Source organism: Carya illinoinensis, chromosome 1 (genome assembly GCF_018687715.1).
Source record: "Carya illinoinensis cultivar Pawnee chromosome 1, C.illinoinensisPawnee_v1, whole genome shotgun sequence".
Taxonomy (NCBI): domain Eukaryota; kingdom Viridiplantae; phylum Streptophyta; class Magnoliopsida; order Fagales; family Juglandaceae; genus Carya; species Carya illinoinensis.
In genome coordinates, this window is record NC_056752.1 from 35,695,210 (window position 1) to 35,708,397 (window position 13,188).

The 13,188-nt window shown below is 37.3% G+C and overlaps 1 protein-coding gene and 1 pseudogene across 3 annotated transcripts; one reads left to right on the plus strand and one right to left on the minus strand.

The window, feature by feature from the left end:
• The first annotated feature begins 544 nt into the window (after window positions 1-544).
• Window positions 545-6,744, plus strand: LOC122293008 (annotated as a pseudogene).
• Window positions 6,745-7,185: 441 nt separating this feature from the next.
• Window positions 7,186-9,410, minus strand: LOC122316269 (UPF0481 protein At3g47200-like). 3 transcript variants are annotated; one of them, XM_043132804.1, is made up of 2 exons: window positions 9,185-9,410; window positions 7,186-8,876 (listed from the first exon to the last, which is right to left on the minus strand). In XM_043132804.1, the coding sequence occupies exon 2, from the start codon at window positions 8,864-8,866 to the stop codon at window positions 7,370-7,372; it is 1,497 nt and encodes a 498-aa protein (XP_042988738.1). In that variant the 5' UTR covers window positions 8,867-8,876; window positions 9,185-9,410; the 3' UTR covers window positions 7,186-7,369. The 3 variants fall into 3 exon arrangements, with proteins under 3 accessions (XP_042988738.1, XP_042988741.1, XP_042988744.1); XM_043132807.1 differs by having other exon boundaries at window positions 7,186-9,045; window positions 9,185-9,321; XM_043132810.1 differs by having other exon boundaries at window positions 7,186-9,042; window positions 9,185-9,319.
• Window positions 9,411-13,188: the final 3,778 nt, after the last annotated feature.

Consider the following 13,188-nt stretch of genomic DNA (forward strand, 5'->3'; position numbering starts at 1 on the left):
GAAATGAGTCCTGATTTGCCTCAAACCATGCATTGCTAGAGGCCAAGCAATGCCTCTACAATTCCAGGCCAAGATCCTCATTTTAGGGGTGGTGGCAGGTTAGGGCCCACCACCTTAACCACTTAAATCTCTAAATTTAATGTCTGGTTAGAGAAGAAAGCATTACCCACCTCCTCTTGGTTCTGCTATGAAGAGTTGTCTTTCGCCTTAACCACTTCAATCTCTAAATTTAATGTCTGGTTAGAGAAGAAAGCATTACCCACCTCCTCTTGGTTATGCTATGAAGAGTTGTCTTTCGGTTTTGGTTCTAACTTTTCCTTTTTGATCTATTTTTTCAATCCTTTCTCTTTCGCAATTGTTGCTAGTGTCTTGCCCACATCCTTTATGTCGCCAATTTCTTTCTGAACTTTGTAGCATGTGACTATGGGATATTGTGCTGCTGCTCTCTTCTTTAGAGAAATTTCATTTTCAACGTGCTACATGCCTCTCTTATTTGTTCAACCAACAGTTTCCAATGAGTGCTTGAAATCTTTTTGGATCAAAGATGGTTTCAGTTCAAATGAAGGCTTTGGAGTCAAGGTAACTGGGTTGGCCTTGCAGATTACAGTAGGAGGAGAGGTAATGGTAGTAGTTTGATCTTCATATTTGCTTTGAATGATTGAAGACTGTAGATTGGGTTCTTTGTTCAGGGGAGATTGTGCATTTTCTAGGATTTTGATTGAATCTGAGATTAGGAAATTTGCATTTGCCTCCTGGGATGGGTTCAGGTTTAGACCAATATTAGCTTTTAGAATGGGCTTTTGACTTGGTATGGTTGGTTCCAGTTGGACTTCAATTGATTGGAGATGAGGAAATGTTTTCGGAGTGATGGGCTTGTTGACTGAGTATGTTTGGGTTCCAAATATGGGGCCACTGAAAAGATCAAAAGATTTCAGAATTTGATCGTAAACTGAGTTAATTCCCGGAGTATATTGATTATTCGGCTTCTACAAAGATATTGGACTCAAGCAGAGGTCTACGCCAATGGTCGCGCCGAGGAGATTATGGGCCAGGCCTTCCAGGAGCTCGAGTGGAAGAGCTCTGATATTGTCATTTCCACGAAGATTTTCTGGGGCGGATCGGGCCCCAATGACAAGGGTCTCTCCAGGAAGCACGTCGTCAAAGGGACCAAGGCCTCCCTCAAGCGCCTCGACATGGACTACGTCGATGTCATTTATTGCCACCGCCCGGACTCATCCACGCCGATTGAGGAGACCGTGAGGGAAATGCACTACGTGATCGATAAGGGCTGGGCCTTCTACGGGGGGACTAGCGAGTGGTCCGCCCAGCAGATCACAGAGGCTTGGGGGATTGTTGGGAGGTTCGATTTGGTGGGGCCGATTGTCGAGCAGCCTGAGTATAATTTTTTGTACCGTCACAAGGTCTGTCATTTTTCCCTCCTTCCTTTTTTAGTCGGGATTTTTCATATTATTTTTTGCTGAATTGTTGCTTTTCGGAGTTTTGACAGCAAAATATTGGTTTTTCTATTTTTATGAAATGCGTTGTTATTTTCGAGGGAATAGAATCCAATGTGATTTTTTTATTTAATTGATTTTCGGTGCTTGTGGATTTGTTTCCCGGATGGGGATCATTTCATATATAGTAGTTCTGGGGCCGAAATTTATTTTGATGAAGATAGCGTTTTTCTTCTTTCAAATTGATCATCAAAGTCATTTACCCAAAGGTATTTGTAAGTCCGTTCGCAATGAATGGAAACTTTCATATTTACTTCTCAGGTTTGGCTTACACTAGGATTCAATTTAGCCCCTACTCTAGTTTACTGTCTGTCGCTTGTCAATATGAGCAATAGGCACATTCCTCATTGTGCCTCATCTTGTCATTTTTTTTCCTATTTACTTTAACACATACTTCATTCTGTTCCCTCCCCAATAATAAGAATCTAAAACTGAACTCTACATTTGATTCGCAATTTTCGTGTCTGAATATTTTTATACATCTAACTGCAATCACTGGGCTTGGTCAAAGTTTTGTTAGATTCTATAGCTTCAATAGAGGGACGGCATTAATTCTTTACCTACCGCAAAGGAATGGCAGCTCGCCAACGTTTTAGTTCCTAGGTTTTGCGCTAAAGGGGGAAAAGTTTTACCCTCAAGTATTGGCCTTTTCTTGTATGGTGTTTCCTTTATCGAACAGTTTCTGCTCTGTAAGTCATAAGCAATGGATTATGGAGCAGTTGCAGCAATATGTGCATAAAGTTACATGTATTTTTTATCAGTGAAATAAGAATTTTATCAAGGACTAGGCATAGTGGAAGTACACGGGACATTTATACAAGAACACCACCTAAGCATCCTAAGCATGAGTGACAAGCTACGTGTATGCCACATGCATTTGTCTATAAATAACTGAGCTTTGTTTATGATTTCATTCTGAATGGCTACAGGTTGAGTCTGAGTACGTTCCTCTGTACGCCAACTACGGCCTGGGTCTTACCACATGAAGCCCACTTGCTTCTGGAGTGCTCACCGAAAAATACAATAAGAAAGTTGTACCCCCTATAGCCGGTTTGCATTGGAAAATTACAAGGTAAGCTTCTTCTGGATTGTATTGTTCTGTTCTCTCTTTCATGACTTGGTTTTCTATGTTCCCAACAACATGTTTGTTCACTTCTAGCATTATTACCACTCTGCTTTCATATCTTTTTTTACCTCATTATTGAATGCTGATTTGGGTTGTGGATTCAATTTATTACCGTTTCTTGTTGGCTGAACTTCCAAAAATAAATATGATGTAATCCCCTTTATATAGAATGTATATTCATGTAGCATGTGTGGTGGATCAAAATTGATTCTAAGAGCAATGCCTCTGTGATATCTACATTTATGCAAGAAATAAATTAACTTCACCATTGGCATATATGTATAATATGTGCTGCTAATTGACCAAGAGTTGTTTTTTCGCTTTTTCTTTCTTTTCTTTTTGGGGGGGGGGGGGGTGATGATTTTTAGTTACAAAGTATTTTAATTTTGTGAAGCGTCCCAGCTTTTGTTCCTATACTGTACAACGCCGTCAAGTTCAGTAGGGTGCGGGTACTTGTATGATGGGGTTTTCATATTTGGCTTCTTTTAGGATGAGTGATATTTACTTTTCATCAGTGTTCTGCATAGTTAAACTAAAATATCACCCTTTGCTTGGGAGAAAAGAAAGAAGGGTAGAATGTAAAGCTGTTACTTTTTTCTTGTAGGATCTCGCTAATAGGTCATTGGTTGATGACGTGCCATTATCTCAGCTTGCAATTTCATGGTGATCTACGAATCCGATTGTTTCTTCTATTATTACTGGAGCAACAAAGGAATCTCAGGTGAGATCTGAAGTGTTCATGTGTTTGAAATGTATTTATTGTTGGATGAAGTGACATTTACTTTCATATGGGTTTTATTTGCTTATTGTTTGGTTTGCATATTGTCATATGTAGTGTTGGCATATTTCATGAACGGCACTTTCAACCGAATTGTGATTTTTAGGGATTACACTGTCTATAAAATACATCTTATAGAGACAACTTTTATAGTCTCATAATTATTTTCTGGAGAAATTATGTTTCTTACAAAAAAAATTATTTTCTGGAGAAATAAGAACAGAGTGGGCTTTTCAAAGAGAATGCCATACTTTTTTTTTTAAGTGAGAAGATCATAGAGAATTGCATCAGAATGATAAAACATTGTTATTGGAGCTCAAGGATTAGGCTCATTACCAGATCTGAAGGGTTTTAGTTTGTGCTTGTATCATATCAGAAATACAATCCTCACTGTGTGTAATTCTTTCACTTGAGAGTGGAAGTACAAATATTGTAATTTAAAATGTTGTAAACGTGGTGATGAGGCACGCTATGGATTTGGAGCATGGTATTGTCAAAAGGGAAGCAATATTTATGGTTGTATTGAACTTTGTGCAAGGGTGAATGGTACAACATTAAGATTATCGTGTGGCGGTTTACATGTTCTGTCATTTTTATAGGGATATGATTTATATAGTCTTAGAATATACAAGTCTCGTGCACCCTTTTTGAAAAAATAGGCAAAACTGGGACCCATATGAAGAAATCTACTTTTCATGGTGTGCACCACCTTTTTCAAAGAGAGTACGTATGACTTGAACCCTAAGACCTTATATAGCACTACTCATTTTTGTACTTATTTTTCTTCATAGTGAATTCCATTTTGACTGGATAAAGTACCCAAGGCATTTCACCATTTTAGGTTTTTCTCGTTAGCAAAAGCTTTGTGTTTTGTGTGTGATTGGTTCATATATAGCTGATCGACATACTCTGTATGTATTGATATCTGATTGAGATGATTACCAAAGTTGTCACCTTTGTTTGCACACAATATATCCATGTTATTGATTCTACACGTACAGAAGACATGTTTGACAGATGGAACATTAAGAGTTATATCAAAGGCAACATCATAATAGTTCTAAATTGGTATAATTGGTCATTTTGACTTGTTCACCACCCTCTATGGTATTATCCATAGATCTGAAATCAACGCATATCGTTCAAATTTGTTAAAGAAGACTAGTAAATCATGATGTTACCATATTTGTGCTCCAAGGTGTCCAATTTGTTTTCAAATATGCTTGATACATATTTTATATTACTTAGTGCATTTTGAAAAGGGCTTTGTGACGTCTTCCATTGAAGACCTTCCACTAGGCCTGTGCAAAATACCCCCTGGGCCGCATAACCCGCACAATCCGATTGGATCGAACCTGTTAAAGTCGGGTTGAGTAAACGTCGGTTTTGACAAAGATCCAATCCGACCATTATCGGATGAAATTTGAACCCGACTCAAAACCCATTACAGTGAAAAAGCGAAGCTCCTCTTGTTCCTCACTTTCGTTACTCTCTCAGATCCCCTTGCTCTCGTTGCGATTAAACTCATCTAGTAATATAAATTTCAAATTTGGGGAATTTGTTTTGTGGGTGAGTGATTTTTTCTTTGACTGCATCTCTGCATTTTGATGCTACTTCGAACGTGGATGTCAGAGTTTCAGACTAACTCTGTTTATCATCTCGATGACCCTCAGAGTTTTAATGCTTTTCAACATTGCATTTTTAAAGCCAGAGAGAGGGATGTTAAGCTGTTTTTGGGTTTTGGGTGATAATTAATGGCTGCAATGTTAAAGATGGTGGCTATTGAAATCTACAGGGTCGGAGGCAAAATCTGTAAGCTCTCTCTCTCTCTCTCTCTCTCTCTCTCTCTCTCTCTCTCTCTCTCTCTCTCTCTCTCTCTCTCCACTTCTAAAATTTTTAACCAAATAATATTTTGGGTTATCAAAAAAAATGGAGACTGGAATGAAAGAGAGAGCAGAAAGAATATTATAAACTCTCTATTTTCTTTGATTTTCTTTTTTTCTTACAAGTGTGAATTGGGGCCCAACTGGGTTTGAGTGTGGAATCAATTACTAGCCACTCACAGTGGCTCCTGGGGTGATTTGATGTATGAGAAGAGGGCTTTTGTGCATTGGTACGTTGGTGAAGGTATAGAGGAAGGAGAGTTTTCGAAGGCGAGGGAGGATTTGATTGCACTGGAGAAGGGCTGAGGAAGTTAAGGTAGAGTTTGCAGAGGCGATGATGATGGTGCCCCAACCGCACTATGACCCGACCCGATTGGATTGGATTGGGTCGGCTCAGTTCGGTTTGCCACTTTTTGATATTACATACCAGGTCAGATCGGATCTAAACCCGGCTTGGATACATCGGGTTGCAGGCCTACCTTCCACTGTGGTTTGCCTCCAAAATATCTCCTCTCGTTTTAGGGCTCATTTGGACAGTTATAGTATCTTTGAATTCTATGAATAGTAGTGAAATAGTTTGAGTGCGTTTTGGGAAAGGAGAGAAAGAAAAAAAGTTGAATAAAAATATTACAAAATTAAAAAACTGTTTTTTTGATAGGTAAGTTAAAAAACTGTTTTAAGTATGATTTTCAATATTATTTTTGTTTTAAAGTTTGTAAAAGTTCTATTGATTTTTGTGCTTTGTTTTGGAGTTTGTAAAAGTTGTATTGGTTTTTATGTTTGGATAATGGTTAGGTAATGATTAGATAAAAAAAATTAAAAATTTGAAATTAAAAATGTTTGGAAATGAAATTATGATAAGTTTTTAGAATTTTGAGAATTTCATGTCTTATCTCTTGTCCAAATGCTCTTGTAATCTTTAATTTTCCACTGTACTTTTGCTGTTTATTTATGTGGTCTTTACTTTTCTTTCCTTTCATTTACGGTTCGTTACAACTCTCATTTCAATCTATCGATAGATTTATGTGTTAAAACTCAGAAGTCCCTTCCAAAGAGGTGGCACTGGTTTACTTTAAAACATGTATTAAAAGCTTTATTGAAAATGCATGTATAGCTTTGGTTCTAAGAAGTCAAGAAATGATCAACTTAGTAAGCATAAAAAAAAATGTTGGACTCTGTTTTCATAGCAAATTAATAAGAGCTGTTTTCCCTCTGTAGATTCAAGAGAACATGAAAGCCATTGATGCCATCCCACTGCTGACTCCAGCCGTGATGGAGAGGCTTGAGGCTGTTGTTCAAAGCAAGCCAAAGCGTCCAGATTCATATAGGTGAAACAATATATCCAACAGCTCCTCTTTTCTGCACATTGCGTGGTAGACTCCATCGTTCCAGATTCATCTCCCGTTGCTTATAGTTTCTATTCATCTCAAGTTACTTAGTTCTCTTGTTTTTCTGAACAACTCTCGTGAGATTTCATGCGTACCTGTTCTTTTTCTCCTCTTTCGGTTTGGTTTTAGGTGTTGGGTGCAAACTATGTTTGTTGCTAATCAAAGCACTGTCTTGATTATTTCTTTCTACGTTTTTTTTTTCTTGGAATTAATGTTTTTGTCATAGCCACTGTGTTGATTGTTTGGAGGCAATAGAATTACAGATTAGTAATATGTTATTTGCAGATTTATGCCAATCGAAGTTTCTATGCACTTGCATGCCCTCGATCGGCGTGTATCACTTTGCTCCTACGGGATTTCAAGGGCTCTTTTTTTTCTTTTTCTTTTTAATTCTTTGAAGTTGGTTTATTTTTTCTCCCTGTTGCCTATGCACGTGCACATTATCATTAGGAGGAGGAGGAGGAGGAGAAAAGTAAAATATAGAATAATTAAGAAGTGAGGAAGCCAAATGGATAAACATCAGAAGCTGCAATATTCAAATAGATGCACATGAGAGAGTTAAATCCGGGAAATTAAAATCGAAAAAGTAAGCAGAAATGCAGCCCCAATTAATCTTTCCAATATTCAACATAAAATGATTTTGGAAGCGAAAGAGAAAATATTTCCTGAGGAGCCATGACTCAGTTGAAAACATAAGAAAGAATGGAAAATACGGTTTGTGCAATTGCTAGTAGAAGCAATAAGATAGCTGCTAGAACTGAAAGCAATGCCCAAGGGCTGTTGAAATAATCACGTCTTAATTTTGCCATCCTTACATTCCAGCGTCTGTGACAATGCTTGTTCACTTGCTTGATAATGTCAGCATAATAGAAGTCCCTGCTAAAATGGGTGTAGCAACAAATTTTGTTGAACATGTTGGAAACAACTTCATCATCACCCATCCAACTATTAATTATTCCGTTTCGACGAAGTAATTCGACATCCTTTGGAGTGTTAATCAGATAATCCATGAGGGTTGCAAAGTCGGTAACATAATTGAGATTACTCTGTTGGCTATGTTGCTCATAGGCAATTAGATTTCGGAAGACTGACTCCGTGTTATCTAAAATATTCAAAGGCGGAATTTCCATTATACCATTGTTGAACTTTATGTGAAACAAGTTACCTGTCTCTGCCTTGTTGAATTTGACTCCAGCCTCTTGAAGCTCTATAACATTTGGTATTGGCTTCCACTCTTCCTTCTTAAGCTCACCAAATAGCCTATCCTTAAATTTCATTGCTTGCTCGATTTTGGCTCCAACATCTTGAAGGTCTGTGGCATAAGGTACTGACATCCAGTCTTCATTCTCATTTGGACCAACTAGATCCTTTGATTTATGTGTCTCTTCGAATTTCATTCCCCTTTGAGACTTTTTGACCTTAGGTAAAGGACTCATAGCTTTATGTATCAGACCAAGTAGATGCTTAATATTGGCGTCTGAAACATAACTTGATCCATTGACTTTCAATTCACATGATAGTTCCAAAGTTAAACAAAAGAAAGCCAGGGCACGATCAAGAAGTCGAGTTGGGACCCTCTCCCTCACATAATCATATTGCTGGTTGCAACCCTCGCTCATCTCGAACAATTCAGTAAGAATGAAGAATGGCAATTGATTTTCAAATAACAGTAGATCACGCATTATGCCATTAATCATCCAATTTGTTTGGAAGATTGGTTCATTTTCAACTGATTGGGAGATTTGGTCAAGTTCCAAAACATGGAAGATTGCATCACGATGGATGCGGAACAACTCAATGATGAAACACCCATCAAGTAGCATCATTTCTACAAACTTTTCTTTGGATAATTCAGGAAACTGATCTGCATAGAATCTACGAGCTGTTTCTTCCTTTTCAATCATGGCGGTGATGTATCTTTCTGCACTATTCTCATCCCTTCTTTTAAGCATTCGTTGGAGAAATCTCAATTTGTGCTTTTCCATAAAACTAAGGTGATCCTTTCCATGGTGATAAGGACCGATGGCAAGCAAATCAGGTTCATATGCCGCAACATTTATCTGGCGTAAACGGTGGTGCACTTTAAATACACAACACTCTTGATCAATTGGAGTACTACCGAGGCTGACCAATCTTTCGTCAATGGAGAGAGCAGGATGAGCTCCACCAGCAAGCATCTGTCTTATTCTAAATAACAGAGAATAGTTTACCGATAATATTATTGCATTTCAAGCCAAGCTTTTTCACATGATGCATCTTAGAATATAATGAAGATCCTTAAACACAACATCTACATGAGTAGATTTTGTTGTTTATTCCTTAAAATCTCAGATTTTATTACAAGCACATCCTTCTTCTTTTTGCAATTGAGCCGTCGTTCAAGAATCAAGAACATAATAAGAAAATGTAAAATAACTTATTAATTTCTTAAACTAAAAAAATAAATAAAAAATTGATTTAGATCTAATCAGGAAAAAGAAGGTAATGAAACGTACTTTGGGTTAAATTCTCGATCGGCGCCGTAGATTATATATCGTTTCCTTCGCCTTTCTGCTATCACGAAAAAGCTGAGAGGATAAACACAGCATAAAGACGGAGACTGAGTTCGATATGCACCAAGTAAAGAAGACGACCTTGACTTAGGCGCGTGTAGACAAACGACTCCAATTAATAATTGAGATGATCCGTCTGTTGTAATATTTTTAAAAATAACATTCCGTGCTAAGTGAAATTTGAGATCAAACCCCTTAATTAAATATTCTATTCTTAATATATAACTAAAAACATATAACATTCTTAGGAACTGTTTATTATGAAAACAATGAATTTTCTGATTAAAAAAATGATCATAATCTTTATTTCATCCAAAGGGATTGGGCTCCCGTCGACACATGATAAGTGGTGGCTATAGACATTAAACAAGGCGAAATAAGAAGCGTAAAACATTTCTGATCTTACGTAAAACTCATCCTACCACAATTTTCTCCTTCCACATGATGCTTCTAAGGTTGTTGCGTTTGGGTAGTAAAGTAAGTTTAGTTATTTTGTGATTTTTTTTTATTTTTTTGGTGGAAGGAAGGTAACTCCAGACTTTATTGAATATTCTCAATTTTTTTTCTTATAGAGGAATACCGTTGTAGGAGACATTCCAATAGGGTAACCTTATTTCCAAGCTTGTTGCATAAAAATTGAAAGGATAAAACCAAGCAAAAAAACACAACAAATTCGTATTACTGGCAACGACGTAATAGTGGAATTAAACCATTCTCAAATTCGGCAAGCCACTTCTATTAATTCTCACGATTCCTTTCAGCAAATAAGGAATATTTTCACGTGAAACTCATCAGTGCATCCTCTACTATCCAGTCGCGCAAGCCAATCTGCTTCAGAGTTGCCTTCCCTAAAACATTGTTGTTACTGCACATTCAAGTCCCTTAGAAGGCTGCAAATCTCCTCCCAAAAATCCACTAAGTACCAAACATTACATCTGCCTTCTTTCAACCAATTAACTATCAAAAGTGAATCCAGTTCAAGGATAACATTATTAAAACCATATAATTTACAGCGTCGCAAACCAAAGAAGAGTGTCATCTGCTCTACCATATTATTTGAACCCATACCAGTATATTCTGCAAACACAAGTTGTAGCAATCCATCATGATTTCTTAACAAGCCACCTGCACCAGATTCTCCAGGATTATTTAGGCTACTCCCTTCCACATTCAATTAAACCAAACTTGGCTTATGCCAAGAAATTGCACGCACCTGCTTTGAATGAGAAGGAGCAATCGGCAACTTCAGTTCTTGCAAAATAAAAATGTCCATCTTATCCAAACGGTCAGAAGCTCACAGTCAACTGGCAACCTAGCTAATCCAATATTTAACTTTACATCATAAAACATCAAAAGGCTCCTTACGCCCTTCCATTTGAGCATAACACCTCTAACACCACAAACTCCAAGTCAGGATCGTCGGAACCAAGCCAAACAGACTTCCCACCTGTGAGGATTTCTTTGTTCTTTGAAACCAAGCTCCCATCAATTGATCCCAAGAATGATTTGATACAAAAGGAAGACCCAAAAAATTCGAGCAAGTCTGCCATAATTTAGATGCAATTTTGCCCACATATAAAACATGATTAATTAAATATTCAATTGCTCCCTCTTCGCAACATTCACACTTAGAGACCACGGGAATACCGATGCCCCATATTCAATCATCCACATTCAAGCTATTTGAAAAAGCTTTCCACATTGCAATGGAAAATTTCTTTAGTAAAGTTGTATGCTATATCCATTCGGGCCACTGCCATTTTGGAGCAATAACATGCACCAAATCGCAAGCAAAGGAAGTGGAGAACCTGCCATCCGACTTATCCAACCAAATTAAAATAACAGAACTAGTTGTTGTGCACCCTAATTTGGCTAAAATCTTGTCCGTGAATTCTCGACCCACAAGTTGCACTAAGAAATCTACATCCAACTATTCTTCACCATGCATTCCTTTATTTTTAGAGTCGGAATGTCAACAATACTAAGCTCTTCGCATATCAGTCTTGACTCTAACCATTTGTCTCTCCAAAAGAAAAGATTTCCTTCTCTTACAATCCATGTGGATTGGCTAAGCACAAATAGAATTGAAGCCTAAATTCTCTTCCAAAATTAAGTCCCCCTCAAAGGATTCACTAATGAATTTTCAATAAGCAATTTTCAAGCAAATTTAAAATGTAAAGATTTTTGTACATCAAGGAGAGTTCGTAGGCCAACACCTCCCTCATCAACTGGTTTACATAACAACTCCTAGTTCACCCATTTGTTTTTTGTTTCCCCTCAACTAAACCCGAAAAGAAAGTCCTAAACAGCTTATTAATCATAGCAAAAACTGACTTCGGAGCTTGTAAAATAGCTAACAAATGAACTGGTCTGCTTGATAATACATGTAAGAGAATTAACCGAGCCCCTGAAGAATTAACTGGCTCAATAGCTACTGGTTGCTGGATCATCATGGGTGGCATTCCTTCAACTTGATGATTTACTTCCTGAAGCTGTCTTAGGACCCTCCTGAAGTTTGAATTCTCGGCACGCATCCAAGGCCCATATCTTGAATTCTCTGGTATAAAAACGATCAAAGGATAGGCCTGAGCTACATGCCCCAAATGACCACAACAATAGCAAAAGTCTAAAAGTCTTTCATACTTGAGTAGAATTTTCTTTGCTATATGTCCTAGCCTGTTGAGATCAAAACCATCAGGGAGAGGGTTCTCAATGTTGATCTCTACTCTTATACACAAATACCTTTGCAAGGCTACTCCAAAGATTGATGCTTTGTCAACTTCCATTAATTTCCCAAGAACATTACCTATTCTTTCAGCGTTCTAATTGGTAAGCATTTCTAAAGGAAGTTCATGGACTTGAACCCAGAAAATTGAGGTTTTAAGGCTTACCTCTTGGATGCTCAACCTAGGTGGCCAGTTCTTCAAGACCATGTGAAAGCCCTTAAAATTCCGTGGTCTATTTGCTAAAATTCTATCCTTCTCCTGCTGAGTAGGGACCGTAAATAGAAACGTATTTGTTTCTATGTCCTCAATCAATAGTCCCAGAACAAAACTCCAGGCTGCTTTCATCGTGGCATGGAATGTATTTCTGTTGAGTGGCTTGGATGACAACAGCTTACCAACCAGCGTCAGATTTGGCTAGTAGGTTGCTGTGGTGATTTCAGGTTCCAGGTGCAGATCATCCCAAGATAACGCCTTAGCTTGAGAAATGAGGCTATCGATGTCTTCTTAGTTTGCAGACATATTTCTAATTGTTGGAAGATTCGGTTTGCTATAAATGGAAAAGGATTTCTGAGTGGGTTGACTCTGTGACCACAGTTAAGAAGTTGTTGAAATTGCTTCCTCAAAAGGAAACTTTTGAGATGGGGTTTGGATAAAGATGAAGTACTTTTGGAAACTAATGGAAAAACTACTAAGAGGGGCTAGCTCACTTTACTGAGATGGAGAGCTCATCTAGAGAGAGAAAATTATAGAGAGAGGAAACTGTTTTAAGGATGGAAAAATATAGTTGTAAGCACAATTGTGTACTAATCTGTACATTAATGTGATGTGATTGGTCAAAAAGTAAATTTTATTGAAAACAGTATTAATTTAAATTTTAAGTATAAATAAATCAGTATTGGTACACAGATTAGTGCACGACTGTGCTTATATGTAGCAAAACTCTTTAAGGATTTATTTCAGTGGACTTGATTTCTACTTAATTGGTTTCTTTTCTTTTTTCATATTTTTCTGAGTGTGTTACGTTAAGTTATTTTAAAGTGCTAAAATTCTTTTGAGTTGAGTTTGAGTTCTAAATTATTTTAGGTCAAGTAATATTTTTATTTCAACAACTTTTTCTTTTTTAAAAAAAAAAATGAGTTAGGATTTGATTTTTTTTTAAAATAAACTTGTGAATAAGTGAGAATTAGGTTAAGTAAATATTAAGTGGACATTGATGAATTT